General features: G+C 35.7%; 1 protein-coding gene across 1 annotated transcript in view; it reads right to left on the bottom strand.

Annotated features, from left to right (window-relative positions):
• Nucleotides 1-24568, bottom strand: part of LOC133326029 (gelsolin) — a 58699-nt gene that overhangs the window by 1631 nt on the left and 32500 nt on the right. Inside the window, exons 3-8 of the mRNA XM_061534705.1 lie at nt 14511-14585; nt 9341-9536; nt 4333-4626; nt 3101-4164; nt 2679-3035; nt 2496-2621 (exon numbers count right to left, since the gene is read on the bottom strand). Coding sequence (XP_061390689.1) covers nt 2496-2621; nt 2679-3035; nt 3101-4164; nt 4333-4626; nt 9341-9536; nt 14511-14585 — 2112 coding nt within the window. The remainder of the gene's footprint in view (nt 1-2495; nt 2622-2678; nt 3036-3100; nt 4165-4332; nt 4627-9340; nt 9537-14510; nt 14586-24568) is intronic.

Here is a 24568-nt window from a genome sequence, read left to right as displayed (position 1 = left end):
GCAGCCTCCCAGAGTTTTCAACGCCACGAAATATTGGTCCTAGGCCCACCTTTAAGTATACCGATCATATATCGAGTGGAGTCGATCTAGACATGTATGTCCGTCAGTCCATTATAACTTGTAAACACGATACGGTCCAATCGTCACGAAATTTTTGCATGTAGGATGGGTTCTGGGCGAAGAAAATCCCTATTGTTACCGATAATGATCCTTTGATATTTAGGGGATGAAATGGACCAAGAACTTTATTTTTGTCTGTTTTTCTGGTCGCTCTAGAGGCCACAATTATGACATGATGAACATGACACTTTTTGTAAAGGTTGCCAGAGTTTGGATATAAATTAACTTTTGTGCGGATTCTCATCGTTAGGTATTATGTATATTTGCAAAAAGTTCGTTATAACCGAATTAAAATAAATAAAAACTGGAAGTTGGGACCGAATAAATAGTTCGTTATAAGAAAAGTTCGATATATCCGTAGTTCGCTATAAGAGAAAAGATTTGTATGAAAAATCTGTCTTAAAACTTCGGGACCAGGAAATGTGTTCGTTATAAAGAAAGTTAGTTAAAAGCGTACTCGACTGTATTTAGTAACCCATTAACACACTAGAGGGAGGAAGTTTTGCGCTGATCGCTTTGAAATTTTCCATGGAGTTCCAGTTATGATCAAGGACAACGCCTATAATTTTCAGTGATGAACAGATAGGAATTTTGAGAAAAAATGGAACGAGAACTTAATTGTTTTGTGCTCTTTTTTGAGTCGATCAATGTGTCCCAATTATAAGCCGAACATCACAATACAATTCACGGTGATATGTCAGTGTGAGGAAGAGGTGCTGTTGACCTCTAATCGGGAAAGAGGGTGCAAATATCACGGAATATTGCCCAGGCTCGGAATATAGAACAGCAAAAAGTTAGTTTCGTGGTAGGGTATCATAAGGTCGGCCCCGTCCGACTATACTGCTCGGTTCACTGGTTTACAATTTAACATGGAACGACAGACGCATGGTGATGCCTAAATCAACCTTAGAAAGTGATTCTATGCATATTTTCAAAAGAAATCATGGGTCTATCTCGGGAAAGAGGCCGAATCTTTCTTTGGGCTAACGTTTAAGCCTTCACAACAACGAGAATGGCTAGAATTGTGTCGATTTATGGTTATGTCAAAACATGAACTTATATTGATAATTTTACGCATAGATGTATGGCATCCTCCAAAAACCAGGAATACAAAATTACAGCCTTTTCTGATGGCAAATGCTGCTAAAACATTAAAAACAGGGATTACCAAAACGTGGACGCAATCAATATATTCCATTTTGTATAATTTCCATCCTCTATTTTAAATATTGTGATCCTTATAACGGACATCGACATAACTTATGGAAAAGTGTATAACAAATCTCTAATAAAATAATACCTCGAAAATGTTGTCGAAATTTAACCTTACGTGTACTGAAATTAGGCCATATTGGTCCCCGATATTATATTACTCATATAATGAATATTTCGAAGGGCGCACGAACTAAAAACGTTTTCATAATCCCGGTCAATATTTAAGGCATTTAAATACCTAATCGCCTTTTCTAATCAATTTTATTTAAATATTTCTTATTTAAATATTTTTGGGTCCTAAACGCATTTTCCCTAACCCACATCACAATGGGAATAGACAAGAGAGACTCCCAGCATTGTATTTTTTTCACTATTTCGACTCAATCAGAAGACCTGAGGGAGCTTGGTGTACCATTTACATAAAATCGAACGAAATTATATATGGGAGCTATATCTAAAACTGAACCGACATCGACTCATTTTCGTCTGAATGGTTGAAAATTGGGAATTTTGTGCACCATTTACATCAAATTAGATTAAAATATATATGGGAACTATATCTAAATCTGAACAAATTTCAACAATGTTGACAGGGAACCTTATATACAATTTTAACCTAGACTGTGGACGCACAATTTTCAAATGAGGGTCGAAAATAATATAAATCGACTTCCAAAATTCTTAAACTAATTTCGTCAAAAAATATTTCGAAAAGCCACATGCTTAATGGTATTAGATTTCTCAATTAGCAGCCGTTCCAAAAGAATTATTTATGTTTTTTAATTCTTATCCATCTCTACTCCTATAAACGAAATTGATAATAATATTAACTAATTAATTAGTACATTAAAATAATTAGTTACCTGACGATAATAATCGACTAACGTTAAACTACTATCAATTAATTTAATTTAAAATGTTTATTTAAATTAGTAAGATTAATGAGAGCAACAGCAACAATAACAACAACAACAAAGAATGAATGAAAAACTAGGCAATTAAAAATTAATGAAATTTAATAATGTTAATGTGTTAACGCATTACAACAATAACAACAGCAATGAATTAATGAAATTAAATAACAAATCATTTGTTTTGAGAAATTATAATTTAAATGCTCCATTTAGTATGAATAATGGTTGGAATTTTCGTGTACTAACCTGCCAGAAACCATCTTCCCAGCTGGGGAACATACGCTTGAAGACGCGCGGTTCATGATCTTGGGCAATGCGAATGACGCTGATGGTGTCGATGGTACGATCGGTGGGTTCCGATTTAATGTATTTCTAAGGAAGAATTTTTTTTGAAAATTTGACAGAAATAAATTTGAAATACTCTCTTACCTTGGCCATATCCAAAATGTGGTTATTTTCCTTTTCGCTGGCACCACTACCCACCCACATGTAAATCTCATCACCAGCATCAATGAGCATAACATCATCCATATCCAAATCGGCCTGTTCGAAATGATTGACTTCCTCGACCTTGATGTGGTTGCGCACCAAACGGCAATGGAAGAGACGTGGCTCCAAAATGGGTGCCACCTTCTCGGACAAACTGCGATCATAGACACCTTCACCGTTAAGGTCTTCCCAAAATTCTTCGGGTTCGGCACCTTCTTCAATGACTTCAGCCTCGGCATCGGGCCAGTAGTGGCCAAAACGTTCAGTGGCCATGGCCTTTTCAAATTCAGAGGCAGCCTACAAAATAAAAAAATATTTTATTCTACCTCCACCTCCTCCTCCCCCTCCCATTCCGAACTTACCAAACCCAACCAAATGTAGACCTTGTTACTACCATTATTGCGCACCAAAGCAAATACATCTGTGGAGGCCAATGATGCAGAATCAGCTTCCACCTCATAGGCATGTACAGTGGTCTCATCAGCACCACGAATATGGAACAGCTGAGGTCCAGTTGGCATGCCACTCAACATGGTCAACAATTTACCCTTGAACATTTTGATAAAATGCCTGGGTTCATGATTTTGTACACAACGCACCAAAATGCCATTCTGTTCCTTGGCCATGTTCATGGCATCTTCAAAGGCACGTTCCTTGGCCATATCGCTGGCTGTTAGACCCTCCCAAACATAGACCAATGTACCAGTTTCACCATTTTTCGCCTCATAGTGATAGGGTATAACGTAGGCGGCAAAACCCAAAAGTGGCATCTTCTCTTCATATTCCACCTCATTGAGAATGACTTCGGAGTCATCGGGTCTGGTGACATACTGGGTCAACTTAGTCAATTCCTGTTCCCCGCCGTCAGGCATAAAACCAATAGCACGGCCACCACGTTGCTTCAAGTTCTTCAACACAGAATCAACATCATCCACATCGAAACCGGACTCATCGGTGTCATAGCCCAATGCAGAACGTATCAAACGGGTGTGGGACATACCAACATCACGCCAGGTGGCAAAGTATTGTTTGAATGGAGCCGATTCGGCACCTTCTACGACGCGATGAATCTGAGTCCAGGCTGGGTATTTCTTGGTGCGCAAGAATTCCTGAGCCTTGGCCATAGAATCACTCTTCTCCTTGGGTGAGGCACCACGACCAACCCAGACATAAATGCCGGAACCGGTATCCAAAATAAAGCAATCGGAAGATTGTAACATTTCCTGGCGCAAAGGTTTCTGGGCAATGGTATCGATTTTCAATTTGCCACTGGCATCGCTGACCTTGTACAAGGTAACCGAGTTGGCATCGGTGGTCTCAAAGGCTCCATCTTCTTCGGCCACAGATTCTTCAGGTACCTGGTTGGGGGAGCCCGAACCCAAAACATCAAAGAAGTGTTGCTTATCCGCATCGGTGCTGTGTTCATCTGTAGCAGCAAACAAAAATAAGGGAGAGGGAGAGAGAAAAAACACAATTAAAACATATCACACCCAAGCATTTTTGACCCCACCTTCAACCACCACCTGTGGCTGACTGCGGATCTTTGGTGCTAATAGTTCGCTGTATTTAACACACACACAGTACGAGTACTTACCAATAATTTCCACTCTAGCTCTGCCATTATGATCTTGATCTCTTATCTGATTTGCGGCACTAATAGCCTTCAATTTTTCCACACGTTTAGCCTGGGCGCCCACATATACATAAATCTGATTACCAGCATCCAATATGAAGCAATCGCCCTTGTTCATCGACGACACGGACAAATTGACTTGACGCACACGTACATTACGTTTACCCTTTACTTGGAAGAGGCGCTTCTCACCTTGGGCATTGGTTTCGACATGCTTGAAGCCGGTGCCAACGCCACCCTGCTCATAACGTACACCTACACACATGAGGAGGGTACGCCGCACATATTTGGTATTAAACAAGGCAAGGACAATGAAGTTGACCATAATACGACGAAGTAGAAGATGAAGCAAGATAAAAGGACCAAGCAATATGAGCATGAAAGGAGAAAATAAAATTACAGGTAAGTAAGTAAATGTGTATGTAAGTGTATACTATAACGGACTCATAACTCCGTATGTATGAGTCCGTTTGTCGGTATTGGTAATTTGTAAAACGGTAGAATATTAAAGAAACATTTAACAAAATGACTGCAATAACTTAATTAGATTGAAGCGGAAAACTGTACACATACGGTTCGGTTTGTTTACTCCCTTCCTCTCGTAGGAATGGGATGCACTTCATGGCAGAATTTTACGCGTATGGCGCAGATTGTTAAAATCTGGCATATAACTGCATTCGTGTCAGTAACAACATATGAAAATTTAACGAAATTGGTCATAACGATTTAAACAAACTGTTACTTATTTCATTGCTTTCGTAGATGTAAGTAGATGTGGTTGCGAAAGGAAATAAGGTCTAGGACACATATGTGGGTGTGTAAACGAAGAGTAATTAATACACACATCTTCATGTATCAAACATTCTGAGATTCACATCGGACATTGTCGGACTCAATTAAAAACGGAAGCGACAGAACTCAAATCGGGCGAAGCCAATATTGAAATAAATATTTAATATTTCAGAAGCTGTAAAAATCCATAAGGAAAGGAAAGTTTCCTTTCCCACCACCACTTTGGGTATATACAAGAGGTGCTCCTAAGAACGTACAATAATATAAACCAAGTCTAACAAATTTATGGAACAATAGCCTGTCGATCGGACGGACGTAGTATCTTTGGTGGACCCATTGCTGTAAAACCGTATTGAAGTCGAAATGAAGAAATTTCAATCAATCTACGCACATGTCATTCGATAGTCTATACCCTATTGTTTCTTTGGTTTTCCATTTACATGAAATCGAGCAAAATTGTATATGAGAGTTATATGGAAATCTGATCTGATTAAAAAAATAAACAAGTCTCTAAGTTCGGCCAAAAATTCAAAATTCCTTAAGTCGATCGGGACATTTAAATGCGGACTATGTTATGGTGCTTTGTAATAGTTGGTTGTCCATGCTCAGAAAAAATAATGTTCCAAATTACGGACACTCTAGTTGAAAAACTTAAAGGAGATTTTTTTTAAATTAATTCTTTATTCACCAGGAATCCGATACCTCAAATTATTCTCCATCCCATGAGAAAATTCAGTTACAAATTCATTAATACAGAAAAAGAAGAGGAACTTTTTAAGTGGAGTTATATCAAAACTTAGACCTATATATACACCGAACAAATTTGGATATAAGTTAGCATTCCAGAACTCTTAATACAAAATTACAGTCCCATCGGATGGAAAATGCAGCTAAAGTCTTCCAATTACCGAAAATGTAGTGTGGTTCCGGGAGCTATGCCAACCTCTATGGGAGCTATGCCAACCTCACATTGATTTGTTTTGGTACAAAGATTTGACACCCCATAGGAATTTAATAAATCAAATTTGAGATGTAATTCGGTTGAAAAACATGTCCAAACCCCAAAATACCGAATAATTAGTATACTCATATATGGGAGCTACCCGGAAACTTGGGTAAATATTGATCATTATTAGTATGGAAATCTATTTATATTCTATGAGAATTTAAAATATAAAATTACAGCTAATTTGGATGAAGCACGAGTCCAAGCTCCCCAAAATACCGCTGTTTGGGATGTACCGTTATATAGAAGATTCCTTAAAGGAACCCACAAACTAAGTTAAAAAATAAGTAAGATCTTCACCGATTGGCTTTATCCTAGTTCATAAGATAGTTATACACTCCCAGAGAATCGTGTAAAAATTTGGAACCTATTGGATTATTGGTTTTTGAGTTATCGTGCCGCCATTCGTAAACACACAGTTTCGAGAAAAATGAGTTTAAAGTTTGAGAATCACTCTTGCCGTCACTTGGTGCTGACACAATAAATCGGCTATATCTTCAAGAGTTCTTGAGATTTTCTCTTAACGTTCTTGAATTAGTGGAGGTTCGAACTAAGTAAAAAAAAATAAATTAAATTTTTGAAACCGAAAATGGGGGTCCCCTTAAAAAGTAAACCAATATAAATCATGTTTAGTAGGAAGATTTGGCAACCCATGAGAACCTGAAAAATTTAATTAAAGCCAATTCGGTTAACAAACGTGCTCAAAACCCCCTAACATACCGAATAATGGGAGTTACCATTACATGGGGCTAACCGGAAACATGGGCCAATGATAATATTTTTATCATTGGCCCAATGAGAATCAATGGGAATCCAAAGTATTAAATTGCTCCCAATTCGGTTGAAACGCGCTCTCAAGCTCACCGAAATGGCGATCTTTTGGGTGTAGCGTTATGTGGGGGCTCGTCAAGAAGGTGGGCTAAAATATTAAATTGCAACCAATTGGAGAGAAACCGGTATCCAAAACCATCAAAATACCGGATAATGGAGGGTACCGTTATAAGTGGGCTATACTTAAAAGTGGGCCAACATTGATAATTTTCGGTATGAGAACCACACTTAGCAAATTACAGCCTATTCGGTTGAAAAACGTGTCAAGGTCCCTATTATACTGAATATTTTAGAACACCGTTATATAGGGGCTATACCAAAACATGAACCAATATACCCCATTTGCAATATATATATATATATACATATATATATATATATATAACGAACTTAAGTTAACACGCTATGCTAAATTTCGTCTCAATGTTTCTGGTTCATTGTTTACACAAATCGGAGCATAGTATAAACCTGAACCGATAAAAAAATTGGTGATCGACAACGACGTGAATCTTAATGATTATAAAGTTTATGTAGCACAAGAACTCAGGTCAGCCAATTATCAAAAATGTCATTTCTTTGCAGATTGGGACCTTGAAATGCATTAAAAAACCTTGACTGATGACAGCCTGCAAAATTGTTGCATTTTGTGCTCGGAAACCGCAATACATATACTTGTGAACTCTCTTCATATTCAACGTGAGACAGTTTTGTGCGATTTAGGGTCCGGCAAGGTCATATGACCTACATTTTTTCCGAAATGAGACAGTATCAAGAGTTTCCCCTATTGTTGTGTCAAATTGGTTATTTTCATATCCTGTGATCTGGAACAGTTCTTGATTGTTTTTAGAATTAGTTATAGAACAAGAAGACGTTTTAATATCGGGAAACACAACCATTTTATGTTATCCTCCATGAGGAACCGGAACCATAAAACTTAAATTTGTGCGAAAAATATCTTAAATATAAATTAATCCTCTGAGATTTTTCCCTTGCTCATAGAACTACTTTCGGTGTCCAGGATTAATACCGTGGATTTCGAGTTTATACAAAGAGACTTACATCCCCCTACATGATAACAGCATCCGAAGCCCCCCAACACATGGGAATATCACAAAATAAGAATGAGCCTGCGCCACCCAGTGGATAATGGTAACACTAAATAAGCAAGGACCCCAGCCACTGCACAAAAATTCAAAGAGACCTTCTTTCTAGTCATCGGTAGGGGGCTGCTATATATCGCATATGACAGACCGAGTAAGATGGCGGTGCTTTGAAGAAGCCCCAAGAAAAATAAAATGAGAAAAATATATGTATATATAATTTTATTTTTAAGTATCACATTATTCGTGCCATGCTATTTTTTGCTTAAAATTTTTACCAACAATTCAGTGAAATAATCCAAAAAATGTTAGCACATTATTCGTGATTTTTTAATTTTTTTACTCAAAATAATCCAAAAAACGTTAGCAGTTCATTTTTAAGATTGTAGCAAAAATTATATAAATGTTTCTTCCTTTTTTTGAAGACCTCTAAGAAAACTATGTTATACACACTTCATTCAATGTGCTTTTATTTTCAACAAGATTATATATTAATCCCCTAATCCCACCCCCTTTTTATTTCATATGTGAAAAAGTTTCGGTGTGAAATAATAATAAAAGAAACTGAAAACGACAACAACAACAACAACAACATTCACACGCATACACACACACCCACACACAGGGAATAATTCATTGAGAAATTATTTCCTCGAAATCCTTTTAAGTTTCCTTTAATAAGCCATTAGAAGAAACTTTGAGAATTTTCCCAACCATTAAGCACACAACAACACCTTCACCTTCCGATAAACTTGGAACACCACTGACGGCTAAGATATGCCTCTGCCATGGCAAACAAATCCAAAATGTAAACACTGGCAAAGTGGCAAAAAGTCAAGAAGTTTCTTTTGTAAAATTTTTACCACGAAGTGCAATATTAACACCAGCACCACAAAAAAAAACAATCCAGAGCTCTTGTACACCTCCAGTTGAGACCACAGGTGCATCCACGGCACTCAGTGGGGGAGGTGCTCGTTCACACGAATGTGAATGCATCGAAAACATTATATTCCATTCCATGTTGCAAACGAAGAAGCACAATTGTAAAACGCCCAATAAGTGAGCAGCGGAACAACTAACCCCCAACACCGCCACAATCATCATTGCTACCAAAGCCATTGGCAATTCATGGCGGGATGTGTAAACACACCAAAAACCAAAACCGAAAAAATTAACGACGGACGAAAACGTAACGTAACACCAACAAAAAAAGTTTTATTTATTGCCCAGCATATCTTACCGTTTTTAAAGTAGCTCAAAAACAATTGCGATTCATGATCCTGAACTTCACGATGTTGCACTGGACCGCCATTAAGTAGGTCATCAAGTTGCACGGTTAAAATTGCAGCAGCACCAGCCTCATCTACGGATGTTTCGGAACCCAACCAAAAGTGAACATCCCAGGAGAGTGTTTTGTCTTTTTTATTTTGGACAGTCTGTGTGTGAAATAAAAAAATGGAAAAAACAAATTAAAACAAAAAATGTAGAAATGTATGAAAACAAGAACAACAATAAATTTGTAACAACAAAATTGCTAATGTAAGTACATAGTTCTAGGTGTACGATAGTCCATTATTGAGAAAATATAAAAGAGAAATATTGGTTGTGGTTCTACGAGAGTTGATTGTGTATGTATTCCAACTCAGAGTAAAATTCTATGTAGATTTAGCCATGTCCGCCGGTCTGTGGAAGTAACAATGGAGCCCATGGGTCCCATATATCTGTGCCTTGTTTTGAAGGTTTCATTTCTAATAGAAGGGGCTTAAATTTGATATTTCGGGTTTAGGAATATGTAGGTTTTTTCACTTTTTCTAATGAGAATGTGTTTGCAGAGGTCGCAAAATCGTTTTTTAATCGAGTTTACGTTTTTCGATAAAATTAGAAGTCAATTCAAAACTAGATTGATTTTTTTCTGTCAAAAGAAAAATTCGACCTTTTGGTCTCGACTACGCATCTCTAATCAACATGGTCTGAAAACAACAGTTGCAGGTCATTTTAAATTTACTTGCCTCATTTTCCGACCTATGTTGCGAAGATGATTTTTACTGTGTATGAAAGTAGGCCACAATTTCGGAGAGAACCTCTTGACTCGTTGAAATTTTAATATTTAATTTGTCATTCCGTTTGCAACAGCTCGAAATATTCGCAAAGAGCTCATAAAGTATAAAATTCTTGATCAAAAAAAGTATATGCCAATTTAGCCATTAGGAAATCTAGATAGAGTTCGCCAAATTTGGTCTTGCAAATGACTGTGCCGCTCCATTTTCATTGTTTTTTAGTTCATTGAAAAATATTATCAATACAAGTCTTTACATAGCCCTCATATAAAGGTCCCTTCCAATTTTCGGTATTTTGAGGGCTTAGCCGCATTCCGGGTACTCGAAGGCTGACATACATATTTCCTGAAATTGCATTTCATCATTTTTAAGGTTTTAGCCACCAACGTGGCTGTAATTTGGTATTCATGTTTCTTGGGTCCAGGTCCATGTTTTCACATAGTATGTAAAGTGACCGCCACATTATATATACCTTCATACCATTATATATACCCTTCATTAATTAATAATACTAGGATTCCTATATTTAAGCAGCAAACTCACTTTGCAAGAATAATAACTGTACAAATAGACTTCAATGAACAAAAAAGAGAATAATATCGAAATATGGGAAAGTAATTCTCATTCAATTTGTGTTTTCGTATACATAATTATGAGTCTAAACTCAACCAGAGAGTCTAGAGTCAGCGACAGTCGTTCACCATGTGTTGCTTATTGGCAATGGCAAGTCCCGACAGCTGACGTTCGTGTCTAGTGGCTTGACGCTAGAATTGATTTCTCTTGCTCTAAATTGAGTTGCCCTATTTTAGGTAAAAATCAGCAGTGCTACCAACATTTCAATAGAAATTTATATACATATTTTCAAAGAGGAAATAAAAAATAGATATAATATCCATTTTTTATTATTTACTAGCGGGCCCGGCAAACGTTGTCTTGCATAGCCTTATTGTTGATGTATAAGTCACAAATATAATTCAAGATAGCTCAATATTAAGCTACACTCCACGATTTAAGATAGTGGTCTGAAATTTGCACATACATTGCTACTATCCTACGATATTTGGTATTGAAAATGTTCAATATTAGTTCGCTATTTAGGGTATCCCCATATAACGGTACCTCGCAGTATGAGAAATTGTAAAGATTTTTCAAACGGAATTGATTTTACTTGGGCAGAAAGTGTCCGTACCAAATATTATCAATATTGGCACGTGTTTCGGGGTACCGCTTATCCGAGGCCTTCGATTTGCGATTAATTCGCTTCTCTCTCTAGTGGGCGACTGCAATTCGGCCGCTTCTCCTATGTAACTCTTCTCGTTTCAGAAGGAGTGTGACGAAGGTTCCCACCGATTCCTACAACCCGAACCGATTTCTCATAACACGATCTGATTACTGCCGACTAATGCCATACGAGTCGACTCCGAGCCGACTACTTCAATCCTAGCACACTCCTACAAGCTGATTCGACTAATATAATCCGTACTGATTGCTACAATGCAAGCCGACTAATACAATCCGAGCCGATTACCTAAACTCCAACTGCGTCAACCAGTCCTACTACAACTCCAACAGACTACACAATCGAAATCGACTATACACCTGCAACCGACTGCCATAATCAGAGCCTATTATCTACAACTAGAAGCCAATTACAGCCACAAGTTATACCTCAATCAGCCCAACGGAACTAGTTCCAACGTAGCGAAAGGATAACCAAAAAATCTAATAACTCCATTGCATTGAAGATCCCGAATGTTACTCCCAATCTAAACATTGAAGTATGTCAATAAAAGTTTGTGGATCCTTGAATTGACCTTGGCTGTGACTGAGCTTACTTCAGCCTTAGATAAAATCACCAAGTCCTCATATCAATTTTCCAGAACATTTTTGTATTTTAAAGATTTTAGCCAAAAGACTGTAATTTGGTATTCCAGGTTCTTGGAGGGTGAAAAATATTTTTTAGAATAGGTTCGATTTTCGTTTTTAACCTAATTAACTTTAATTTTATATTTTTGGATTATCATTGAGTAGAAAATGTTGCGGCAAAAAGTGTCAATATTAGCCCAAGTTTCAGGGTAGCTCCATATAATGGTATTTCGCACAGATTGGTATTTTTTAATTTTATGTTGTGGGTTCTCTTTGGGATTAGTATTTGCCTTAGAACAATTATCAATATCTGTCCTCGATTAGGTATCTTGTTATACTATGGACGTTTTTATACCCATCACCGCACTGTGGTACAGGGTATTATGTCTTTGTGCATATGTTTGTAACAGGCAAAAGGAATCAAGATAAATCCATGGTTCATTTTGAGAATATGCATAAAATCACATTCTGAGTCGATTTATGCACGTCCGTCGGTCCATGTATTCTTCTGAACAAAATATGATTCGATTTGGATGAAATTTGGCAAAAGCCAAAGACGAGCACTTTTGAAATTGGAGAAAATCGGTTCAGATTTATAAATTTTAGACTGATTTTATCTAAATGGGGCACTAAACTCCCAATAATGGGGCACCAAACTCCCAATACAAAATTTTGCACAGCGTACTAAATTAGGTCCAGTTTGATGTCTGTGAAGATTTGTTGAAATCGGTTCAGATTTAGATATAGCCCCCACACAAAATTTTCGTCCAATTTCATGCAAATGGTGTACCTAGGAGCATATGTTCGCTGAAATATTGCAGAGAGTACTGCAGTTGGCCCGTTCGACTATTGAACTTTCCTTACTGGTTTCACAAGGTGTTGCCAATCCATCTTCATTTTCTACGTTTAATCTGCTATTGTATAGATTCCTGATTCGTTAGGTTCCACAACTCTACGTTGGCGTTGGGCTAGAATAGTCTGTAAATGCTCCTGAGGCATCGGTTTATAAATACCTATAGTTTTTATGCGATTGTGTTTGACACAAGCCAGGTTTCACTGCGTATAACAGAATCGGCATTAACATTGGTTTAAGTTTCGACGAAAAGCCATTCTTTCGACGAAAATTACTAAATGGGCCAAAGACCAATTCATGAATTATATTGTCATCATTTTAACTGACTTGAAGTATTGTTTGTTGTCATGACAAAACAACACTTACTTCTGCATTAAATTCAAAATATAGTTGGCACATCGTTTACCGTTCACTCGGATGGCTGTAAATTAAACTTCGCAGTGAACTAATGCATCCATGTTTTTGTTATTATCATATTATCATTATCATTGTTTTTTAGTCAAAATTGATTTATGGTTGTCCATTTATTATCCAATTGAGATGTAATTAGACACGGGTCTGTTATTTGACCCAAGTTCGAAACCTATTGAATAATTATATTGCTCCCAAATAATTTTTCTCCCGATTTATTGATAAAATGATAAAAGTAAAAATATGTTTAGAGGTACTTTTATATGGAGGCTACATCAAAACGTGAACCACATTACCACACATTCTAGGAGTGGTCGTAGTGTTCTCCGTCTTAAATATTGCGAAAAAAAAGAAAAAAACTATGATCAGACGACAACGATTATGTTCTGGAACACACGATGTGTTTTTTACACTTTACACATAAACTGCCCCTCAGATATTATCTTCTTTCCAGCTTATCACGTGAATTGAAGAATTCACATCATAAGGGCGTTAAGTGTGCTACAGAAATGTTCGACGCAAGTTCGATACACTTCTACCGTTGAAGTGAATGCCAGAACATGCCCGTAAGTGTCAGTCCGACAACTTTTCATTTGATCGAATTGTATATTTTTTTTATTTTTATTATCAACTTCGGTTCCATATGTTATATACGTCAAATAGTGGTACATATACATCTATTCCTAGAAACGATGTATTTTTACATTTATAAAAAAACATTAAATATATGTAAATTTATTCGCTAATTTATAACTCAATAAAAGAATCCCCTAAATTCTTTCTCCCCCGACCACCCAAAAACTAACATTGTAATACTTAAAAATTGAACACACTAAAATAAACTCCTACACCCAATAAAAATTTACAAAATTTCCGAAATGTTTTCTACTTCCTATCGCTGTTCAGTCAGTTATTCAAATATAGTCTCTCTCCCTCTAAGGAGTAGAACCGGAACTGTTTCCAAAACTTTTACTATATATGTTCTCACTTTTTTACACATAGCATACAAAAAAGAACTAAATGGCTGTGTGTGTATGTGTTCAAAAAAATGAGCGAAGTTCAAAGGACAAAGGTGAAAACTGCATTATGTTATGTTCAACTATTATGCGAAATTTGTATATTCGCTGTATTCATAAAAACTTTTACCAATATTTATTTTGTGTTACTATTCATGTATAGGTGTGAGACTGTGTGTGTGCCTTTGTGTGTTTGAAGATACTTACATTTAAGACAATAAAGGAGTCACCAGTGTAAAATTTGCCATAGTTATTTTTGGGATATGGTACTGGTTCAAAGTTCTGCAAAAAAAAAGAAAGAGAAATAAAATTGAGTTTTATTATTATTAGAACTTGTCAAAGAAACATATGTACATGTGTAAGTATAAATTTAATGTTGTATATATAAGTAATGTAATAAGATTAACTTTTGTTTGATGTTAATTGCACAGACTCGCTCAATATTTCCTGGGTGGATTTCGAAAAATCTAACTGGAAAATATTAATAACTATAAAAATACGTTATTAATATTTAAAAAAGTAAAAATTCCAAAAATACCGAATGTCCAACGTTATATAGAGGCTATACCATAACATGGGCTCATAAATCTTCACAGTTTGCAATCAACAGACGCCAAGATCGGCAAACAGACAGATATGAAAATTCGGCTTAGAATTATTTATGAAGAACCTGGAATACCAAATTCAGGTATTTCAAATGGAAAATGTTTTTATACCCTACACAACTATGTTGTCAGGGTATTATAGCTTTGTGCAGCCCCAAATGTTTGTAACGCCGCGAAATATTGGTCCTAGACCCACCTTTAAGTATACCGATTGTCATATCTCGACTAGCTGAGTCGATCTAGACATGTGTGTCCGTCCGTCTGTCCATTATAATTTGTAAACACGATACAGGCCACAGTTATGGACCAATCTTCACGAAATTTTGCATGTAGGATGGGTTCTGGCCAATGAAGAACAGTAAAGAACAGTTAGTATTTAGGGGATGAAATGGACCAAATATTTTTTGTCGGTTTTTCTGGTCGCTCCAGAGGCCGCAAATATGGCGCGAACATCGCGAAATTTTACATGGAGAAGGGGATCGGGCCAAAGAATAAGCATGTCTGTTTTGATAAGGATCGGTCAATATTTAGCGGTTCAAATGGACCCCGACTTTTGTGTGAAAAATTACAAATTTTGTATTCTATTGCCTATATATTTGCCCCTGAAGGACATAGACCCGAGAAGTTGAATGTATATACAAGAGGAGTGGTTGACCTTTAAATTGATACCAATTATATGGTCGTACGTACTCAGATGTGGGAGTTACACTTAAATATTTACAGGTGCTTACGTACTGAGATATTATTTAGTAACCCATTACCACACTAGAGGGCGGAAATATGGTGCTGGTCGCTCTGAAATTTTCCAGTTGTGGTCAAGGACAACGCCTAGTATTTTCGGCGATGATCAGATAATAATTTTCGGATGTAGTGGACCGAAAACTTAATTTTTTGTGTTTTTTCGAGTCGATCTATAGGCCACAATTATAAGCCGAACATCACAACACAACCCACGGTGAAGGGAATCTGGATAAGTAATTAGAAGGGATGTACTGAATATTATTAATATTCGAAGCATATGTCAGTGTAAGGTAGAGGTGCTGTTGACCTCTAATCGGGCAAGAGGCTGCAAATATCACGAAATATTGCCCAGGCTCAAAATAAACATCCCCAGAAAGTTAGAGTTCCGTGGAAGTTGTGTAGGGTATCGTATGGTCGGCCCGTCCGACTATACTGCTCCGCTCACTGGTTTTTTATTATAACCTCCACCATAAGGTGGGGTGTATATTAAATTTGCCATTCCGTTTGCAACGCATAGAAATATTCAGCGGAGACCACATAAAGTATATATATTCATGATCAGAATAATATTCTATGACGATTGTTGAACTGTTGAAATCACGATAGAGATCTCAATATTTGAGATATAGCCATGAATTTTTTACACTGTCATATTTGTTACTCCTAGGATGTTTGTATTGCAAATGGGGTATATAAGTCCACGTTTTGGTATAGGCGCCATATAACCGTAACCTCATATATTGGGTATAAACAATCAGATTTAAATTGGTATTTAGGATTCACTTCGGCTTATGTTTCAAGATAGTCCCAATAATCGGTATCCTGTGTCCCGTGCACAAAAAAGGAGACAATATATGCGACTATAGAGGAATTAGTCTTCTTCCCATCGTATATAAGTACTATCCAGCGGCTGTGCTGTGTGAACGACTGAAGCCAATGATCAATGACATTATTGGACCATACCAATGCAACAAATCCACCATTGAAAAGCCCAACGAAAAACACATCGACACATTTTACCTATTCATCGATTATAAAGCCGCATTCGACAGCCCTATCCGTTCAGAGGTGTTTTTTCGCCTTAACGAACACAAGGTCAGCAGTTAAAGTCAGAAAGGACCTATCGGAATCCTTCAATACTGAACGAGGATTCAGACAAGGTGACAGTTTGTCGTGTGATCTATTTAACATCCCCCTGGAAAAGGTCATAAGTGACGCAAAAGGTGAACAGAAATGACACTCTGTACACCAAACAGCATATGTTACTCGCCTACGCTGATGACATCGACATAATGGGTCAAACATTGCGAGCGGTAACAGTCACCTTTGAACGAGTTGAGAAGAAATCTACCAAGTCAGTAAATGGCGTGAAGACCAAGCTGATGGTATCAACGCGCAGGACGTCCAGTAAACTCGGACCAACTGTGGAACTTGGGAACTACAGTTTCGAGGTAGTCAAAGATTTTATATACCCTGGTACCGCCTGCGCAAAATACAGACGCGCCTGGGTCTATTTTAAGCTCGGCTTATGAAAGAAATTTCTGTCACAAGCCAGCTAAGTAAGTAGGGGATATTGGACACGTTTGGTGGAAATTTAGTACTTGGGGTTCTCATTGCATATCACATCTCCGTACTAAAAATGTTTAATATTTTCGCAATTTTCAGGGATTTTGGACATGTTTTTCAGTCGAATTGGCTATAATTTTGTATTTAAGTTTCTCATTGTATAGCACTTCCTTGTACTAAACACAATCAATATTGAACCGCGTTTGAGTGTAGCCCCCATATAAAGGTACCCCCACGTCTCTGTATTAAACATGATTTCGCTATCCAAAATTATCAATATGATCCCCGTTTTTTGTATAGCCCCATAAAACGCTAGCTCCCCTATTAAGCAATCATACTTTTCTCACGGTTTTTTCGGTGTATTCAGCGTCCTATCATAACATGAGTTTTCTCCAGGAGCTCCCGTTAATTTTACATATTTCGAATGTCATCCTTATAGTGGAGGATATAAAAAGTTCCGGGCCGAACTTTAAGACGTTATTACTTGTTATTTTTATTTTAAAAACAGGGAAATTTTTCATAAGACAGCAGCAGGGCACTCCCCCGAAATAGATTTCCGTATGCGTCGAGGGCTCTCATATATATCTCCGACCGATTTTATGAATATGGTGCACCAAAGTCCCCACGTTTATTCAATGGACATGACATTGCACAGTGTACCGAACGTGTCGGGTGAGATTTTATTATAGATCCCATATATATTTTGAGGTCGATTTCCTGTTAATCGTGACCCAAGGAGCGATTTGTCTGATTGACTCGATTTTTTTCGAATTTATTTCACATTTAGATATAGCTCTCGCATATTTTGTTTGATTTCCTATAAACACAACATTTGTAGTGGTGTAGGGCATCATATAGTCGGCTTCCTCCGACTATAGAATTTTGCCCAATATTTGCTGATTTTTTATTTGCTAAAGATGATTTACGTCAACCCACAATGTTATTGCTTCACAAATTGAAATAATAACACTAAAAACATCATTAATATTTCAATTGGAGCATTTTCAAAATCCAAATACCCAACCAATTGAAAACAAAACCAAACAAAAAACTGCTAAAGAAATTCTCAATAAAATCCGCAATAATATGATAATTATTTTATCTTTAATCTCATTGATGTTTAATTAAAAAATAATAATTATTTTTTTTTCATTTGCTTCAGTTTTTTTTTTTTTGTTTTTCATTCAACTGTTCTCCCTACCTCCAAACGCCAGGCAATGTTTTCGAGAAAATTAAATTAATTTTAATTAGCCAGCGAAAAAAGGGAAAAAAAATTACTCTGTACCACACATAATCTGGCAGGGGTACCACTGTCTGTTTGTATGTTAAATAGATATGTATGTGTGTTCATGTTTATATGAGCATCAACATAAATATTTAAAAATAGCTTCAAATAAAATAAAACAAAACAAAAAAACAACATAAAATCAAAATTCATTGGACATTTTGTGGTAGGAGTGGGCTAAGCCTATGATGCCATGATGCGAAAGAAAATGAAACACGTCTGTGTATAATTAAAAATTGTTTATCTTTCGACAGAGGGGAAAAATCTGCACGGTTTTTTTTTTGTTTCTTTTTGCCACCCTACAAGGGGGTCGACTGTAAATTAAGTTTTTTATTTGATTGCCAACAAATTGAGGCAAGTGTTCAGAAACATGTTGTTTTCGGACTCTTAATATGTTAACTCAGGAGGTCAGCATACTGATTATAAATTAAATAGTAAAAAATTCGAATTTTATAAAAAATTTCCCCCACTGTAAATGGTGCACCATATACGTTGCGAATGAACTTCAAATGTGTTTTTTGTACTTCTTTTACATCAAGCGAAAAATAATGATTGAGTTGTTGTTTTTTTTTTTTTTTTTTTTTTGCTATTGTATTTGAATATGATATTATTTTTCAATTTCACGCTTTAACAAGAGCCAATAATGTAATCCAACGAATTATATTAAAATGGTGAATAATCTTGAAGCTAACTAATTAAAGCCATAAATATAAAATATTTGCTCTACTGAATGAAAATTGAATATTTTTTTTCATTTTTATTTTCATTAAGAAGAAGATAAGAATAACGCAGTCTAATAATCTTCTCCGTAACTAAGGTAGGCTGTGCATAAAATATTAAAATGTTTCGCATTCAACTGCGGAACTTTTTTTGAACTATAAGAGTATTGAAGATTAACATCTGCTTTATCAACAAAAAAGTGAAAACACATTTTTAATATTTATGTATTTAAACGTTTAAAAAAATTGGCCCATTGCCAAACGAACTACTCAAATATTCTGTCAATTAGCTCATAGCACATCATTTTTCTGAAATTCATGACAATTTGAAAAAAAAAAATATCAGATAAACTGTAATGTGCGTGTGTGAAGAAATATGTTTTTATGTAGGTCGGAATGCCTTTAAAAATGTGACGTTTTTATTTAACAAATGACAAGCCTATATTATGAAACCTTGACATTGATACTTATCTACGATCATGGGTATATATAAGCACATTTCTTTTAAAAAATACATAAAACATTCGATACCCTACATTTCGATAATGACATTGTGCATTTATTATGAACCTAAGCCATAACACATTCTGATAGTTATATTACAGTGGCATGAACAGTAATGGAACACTTACTAAAAGTAAAGGATAAGAAAACATGAGTGGTAATACTTAACCAATAAGGAAAGTAGTAAAGTCGGACAGGGCCGACTATATAATACCATTCACTACTTCGGGTATATTCTACATATGCATCCTAAGAATTTAATGTAAATGTTCCTTTGAGGAACTAACGAATTTAAATATGTGATCTTTATCTATAAGTGATCCGACTAACATGCCTTTATGCAACCTATGCTAAATTTCATTTCATTCGGGCAAATTTAGAGACATTTGCATACAATGGGACAAATCTGTGTTAATCGATTTATAGCAAACTCGATACATGCTATTCGGTATGCCGCACTGTTAAAAATTTAATCTCAATCAGACACCCCTTCATAATATATATATAGAAGCTATGGCTGCATCTCCACCTTAAAATTGGTGGAGATGCAAACAAAAACCAATAAGGAAGGTAGTAAAGTCGGACGGGGCCGACTATATGATACCCTTCACCACTTTGGGTATATTCAACAGATGAATCCTAACAAACGTCGCATTTTTAAAGGACCAGTAAAATGAAATTGGATCCATAAACAGTCATTCTGCAACCTATACTAAATTTTCCATTTGGTCAGATATTGAAGCTATATCTATATCTAAACCGATTTCAACGATTTCAGGAAACTTAACACACATCATTCTAAACATAATTCATAACGCTGTGCCAAATCGCAAGATATTAAGGGACTTTGGTGCACCATTTACATTAAATCGGACGAAAATATATATGGGAGCTATATCTAAATCTGAACCGATTTTCACGAAACTTAACACTGATCATTCTATACCTAATTCATTGCGCTGTGTCCAATTTCGTGCAAATCGAAAGGTATGTAGGGACTTTGGTGCACCATTTACATTAAATATATATAGAAGCTATATTTAAATCTGAACCGATTTTTACCCAATTTCAATGGGGAAACGTCTTCAATCCAATATGCTATGCAATATGTCATGTATAGTGAACAGACATAGGCTCCTTCATTTGCATAAAATCGAACAAAAATATAACGTCCAAATAGAACAGGATCTATGGTGCATGCTGTACATAAAATTGGACTAAAGTATATATGTGAGCTCTATTTAAATCTGAACCGATTTCAAAGTTAACAAAAAATCCATACCCTATACTATATTCACGAAATTTAGCAGCCGTGAATATAGAACAAACATAGACTCATCGGTGCGCTATTTACATAATATCGGATGAAAATATATATCGAAGCTAGTAATCAATCCGTAGTAACATCAATATGCTATGTAAATTTTTTTTCTTAATCGGAAAAACATTGACAGTATGCTGCACCATTTAAATAAAATCGGAGGAAACTATATATGGGAGCTATATCTAAATCTGAACCGATTCCAACAAAATTTCGCATACATAAATTTGGACATAATCCAGTGTGTTGTGCAAAATTATGTGCCAATAGGCCTTAATTTGACTCTTTGGTGCACCAATTACATAAAATCGGACGAAACTATATATGTGAGCTATATCTAAATCTGAACAGATTTTCCCCAATATCATTAACGTCCGTCCTTGGGCCAAATAAGTGAAATATGCCAAATTTCATTCAAATAGGATCATAAATGCGACCTGTGTTTTGTTCACAAAAATACATGGACGGACATGCATAAATCGACTCAGAAGGTGATTTTATGCATATTCTCAAAAGGAGCCATGGGTATATCTCTTCATTTTGCTTGTTACAAACATATGCACAAACATGTACCACAGGTACAGGGTCCTGCTAAATAAATACTTTTTATACCCTTCACCACACTGTGGTACAGGGTATTATGTCTTTGTGCATATGTTTGTAACAGGCAAAAGGAAACGAGATAGACACATGGTTCCTTTGGAGAATATGCATAGAATCACTTTCTGAGTCGATTTATGGATGTCCGTCCGTCCGTACGTCTGTAGATGTTAAATTGTAAAAAAATTACAGGTCGCATTTATGATCCGATTTGGATGAAATTTGGCACAAGTCACTTATTTGGCCCAAGGACGAACCCTATTGAAATTGGGAAAAATCGGTTCAGATTTAGATATAGCTCCCATATATATTTTCGTCCGATTTAAGGTAAATGGGGCACCAAAGTCCCTCTATATCTTTCGATTTGCATGAAATTTGGCATAGAGTACTGAATTAGGTGCAGAACGATGTGTGCTAAGTTTCGAGAAAATCGGTTCAGATTTAGATATAGCTCCCATATATAGGTTCGTCCGATTTAAGGTAAATGGGGCACCAAAGTCCCTCTATATCCTTCGATTTGAATGAAATTTGGCATAGAGTACTGAATTAGGTGCAGAACGATGTGTGCCAAGTTTCGAGAAAATCGGTTCAGATTTAGATATAGCTCCCATATATAGGTTCGTCCGATTTAAGGTGAATGGGGCACCAAAGTCCCTCTATATCCTTCGATTTGCATGAAATTTGGCATAGAGTACTGAATTAGGTGCAGAACGATTTGTGCCAAGTTTCGAGAAAATCGGTTCAGATTTAGATATAGCACCCATATATAGGTTCGTCCGATTTAAGGTAAATGGTGCACCAAATTCCCTATTTATCTTTCGATTTGCACAAAATTTGTCATAGAGTACTGAGTTAGGCCCAGAATGATGTGTGCCAAGAAAATCGGTTCAGATTTAGATATAGCTCCCATATATAGTTTTTTCGATTCTATGTAAATGGTGCACCAAAGTTCCTATATACCTTTTGATTTGCATGAAATTTGGCACACTGAATTAAGTCTAGAGATATAGCTCCCACATATACATATATATTCGTCCGATATTACGTAAATGGTGCACCAGCCTTCTAATATTTGTCCGATTAACACGATTTTTTGCACAACGTATCAAGTTGAGACTTGAATAACTTTTTTGCGTTTTGGTGAAATTGATGTAGATCCTGTCATAGCTTCCATATGTATTTCGAATGGATGTCTGAATGAAATTAAAATTTTAACAGTGCGGTGACCGAATAGCGTGTGTTAATTTTGCTATAAGTCGTTTTTCATAAATTTGTCCCATGGTACGAAGTCGACTTTATATCTGCCCGAATGAAATTAAATTTATCATAGGTTGCAGAAAGACTTGCGTATGTTCCTTGGAGGGGATACATATGTACAATATACCCAAAGTGGTGAAGGGTATTATATAGTCGGCCACGTCCGACTTTACTACTTTCCTTACTGGTTTTAATTTGTCAAATGCCAAAAAACCATAAAAAATAGATAATCCACACATTAAGGAAGTAATTATCTACAATTCATGCTTCGAGAATAAATTAATATATAATATTAAGCTGAATTTAGAAAGTTCATTATTAAGTCCGCACGATACTATTGACACAAGCAACTCAATTATAGACTTATTCAGAATAAACATTTTACAGTTTTTCTGAGGAAATAGTTTTACAAAAACATTTTTTTAACGCTTATGTGCACCAAAAAGCTAAAAAATGTTACGAAACTATACAAAAAAAAATAGTTTTTTCGCTAGAACTGTATAAAGCAGCAATTTATTCATCAACAATGTTAAATGCTTAAATATTTTCTATGAACGCAGTATTTGTTAATTATTAACCGAATTCAATTGAAAAGAGTTTCTCATTTCCGACTAAATTAATCATCATTAAAATAGAAATACACCTGATGACGATGTTTACATTACAATCATGATTTTTGCTCTCTGTGATTTATATTAATTGCATATTAATAAATTAAATAAATGCCTAATTGAATACAAAAGAAAATGTATAAAAGCAAGGGAAAGGTCAACATTTGTTATATATAATTAATGAAAAATATGATTTATTTATACATGATAAATTATTCAACAGTAGCCATCCCACAAAATTACACATAATCCGTAAGGACAGTAAGGGCAAAATAATGCAGGAAATCTGAAATCCTAAAAATATGTCAAATATATGCTTATAGCAAATCAATTATCAATAACGACTTTTGCTAAAATGTTTCCTGATCTAAATTATTTGTATATCTATTTTATCACGCATATAAACATCCTAGTATGGAATTATTGAAAATAGTTAATTATAAATATTAAAATTATACCGAATATTAAGAACAAACATACCGCACAATAATCCATCATAGGACAATAATTACAAATTACCACAACAATCGCTTGGTTCAACAAAATAATACATTTAAAATTAGGTGTTAAGTTGTTACAATTATTATTATTTTTTTTTCAAATAGTAATTTTAACCGCACTGTTATTATTCACAAAACTCCCTCATAGTTGCAGTAGTATTATTAAATGTATGAGAGGTGTGCATACAAATGCATACATATGTTCATAAATGCGAGTAGTTATTAATTCAAATGCATGTTGCATGCAACTTGCAGTTTTTTCTTCTTTTATAATACGCATGAGTGCGTATGATTATTATTAATACTTAACTTTCAATACACTTATTTTTTATCATTTTGGTATTATCTTCATGGCATTGAAGTCAATATTTGTATATATGATAATTTTGGTTTTTGTTTCTATTATTTTGTATGAAAGGAACGTACTATTGAAGTTGCGGTAACCATTGAGGATACTTGAATGTATTTTAAAAGTAAATTCATACAATTCGATTTAAGATCGATTGAAGTATAACAAAATTAATCAGTGAACGGAACAGTATAGTCGGCCGGAGCC

The sequence above is a fragment of the Musca vetustissima genome, unplaced genomic scaffold, assembly GCF_032173495.1.
Source record: "Musca vetustissima isolate MV318-11 ecotype Yass unplaced genomic scaffold, APGP_CSIRO_Mvet_v1 utg1358, whole genome shotgun sequence".
NCBI classification, from domain to species: domain Eukaryota; kingdom Metazoa; phylum Arthropoda; class Insecta; order Diptera; family Muscidae; genus Musca; species Musca vetustissima.
The sequence above is the reverse complement of the archived record's forward strand: the minus strand, read 5'-3'. Positions and strand labels throughout refer to the sequence as shown.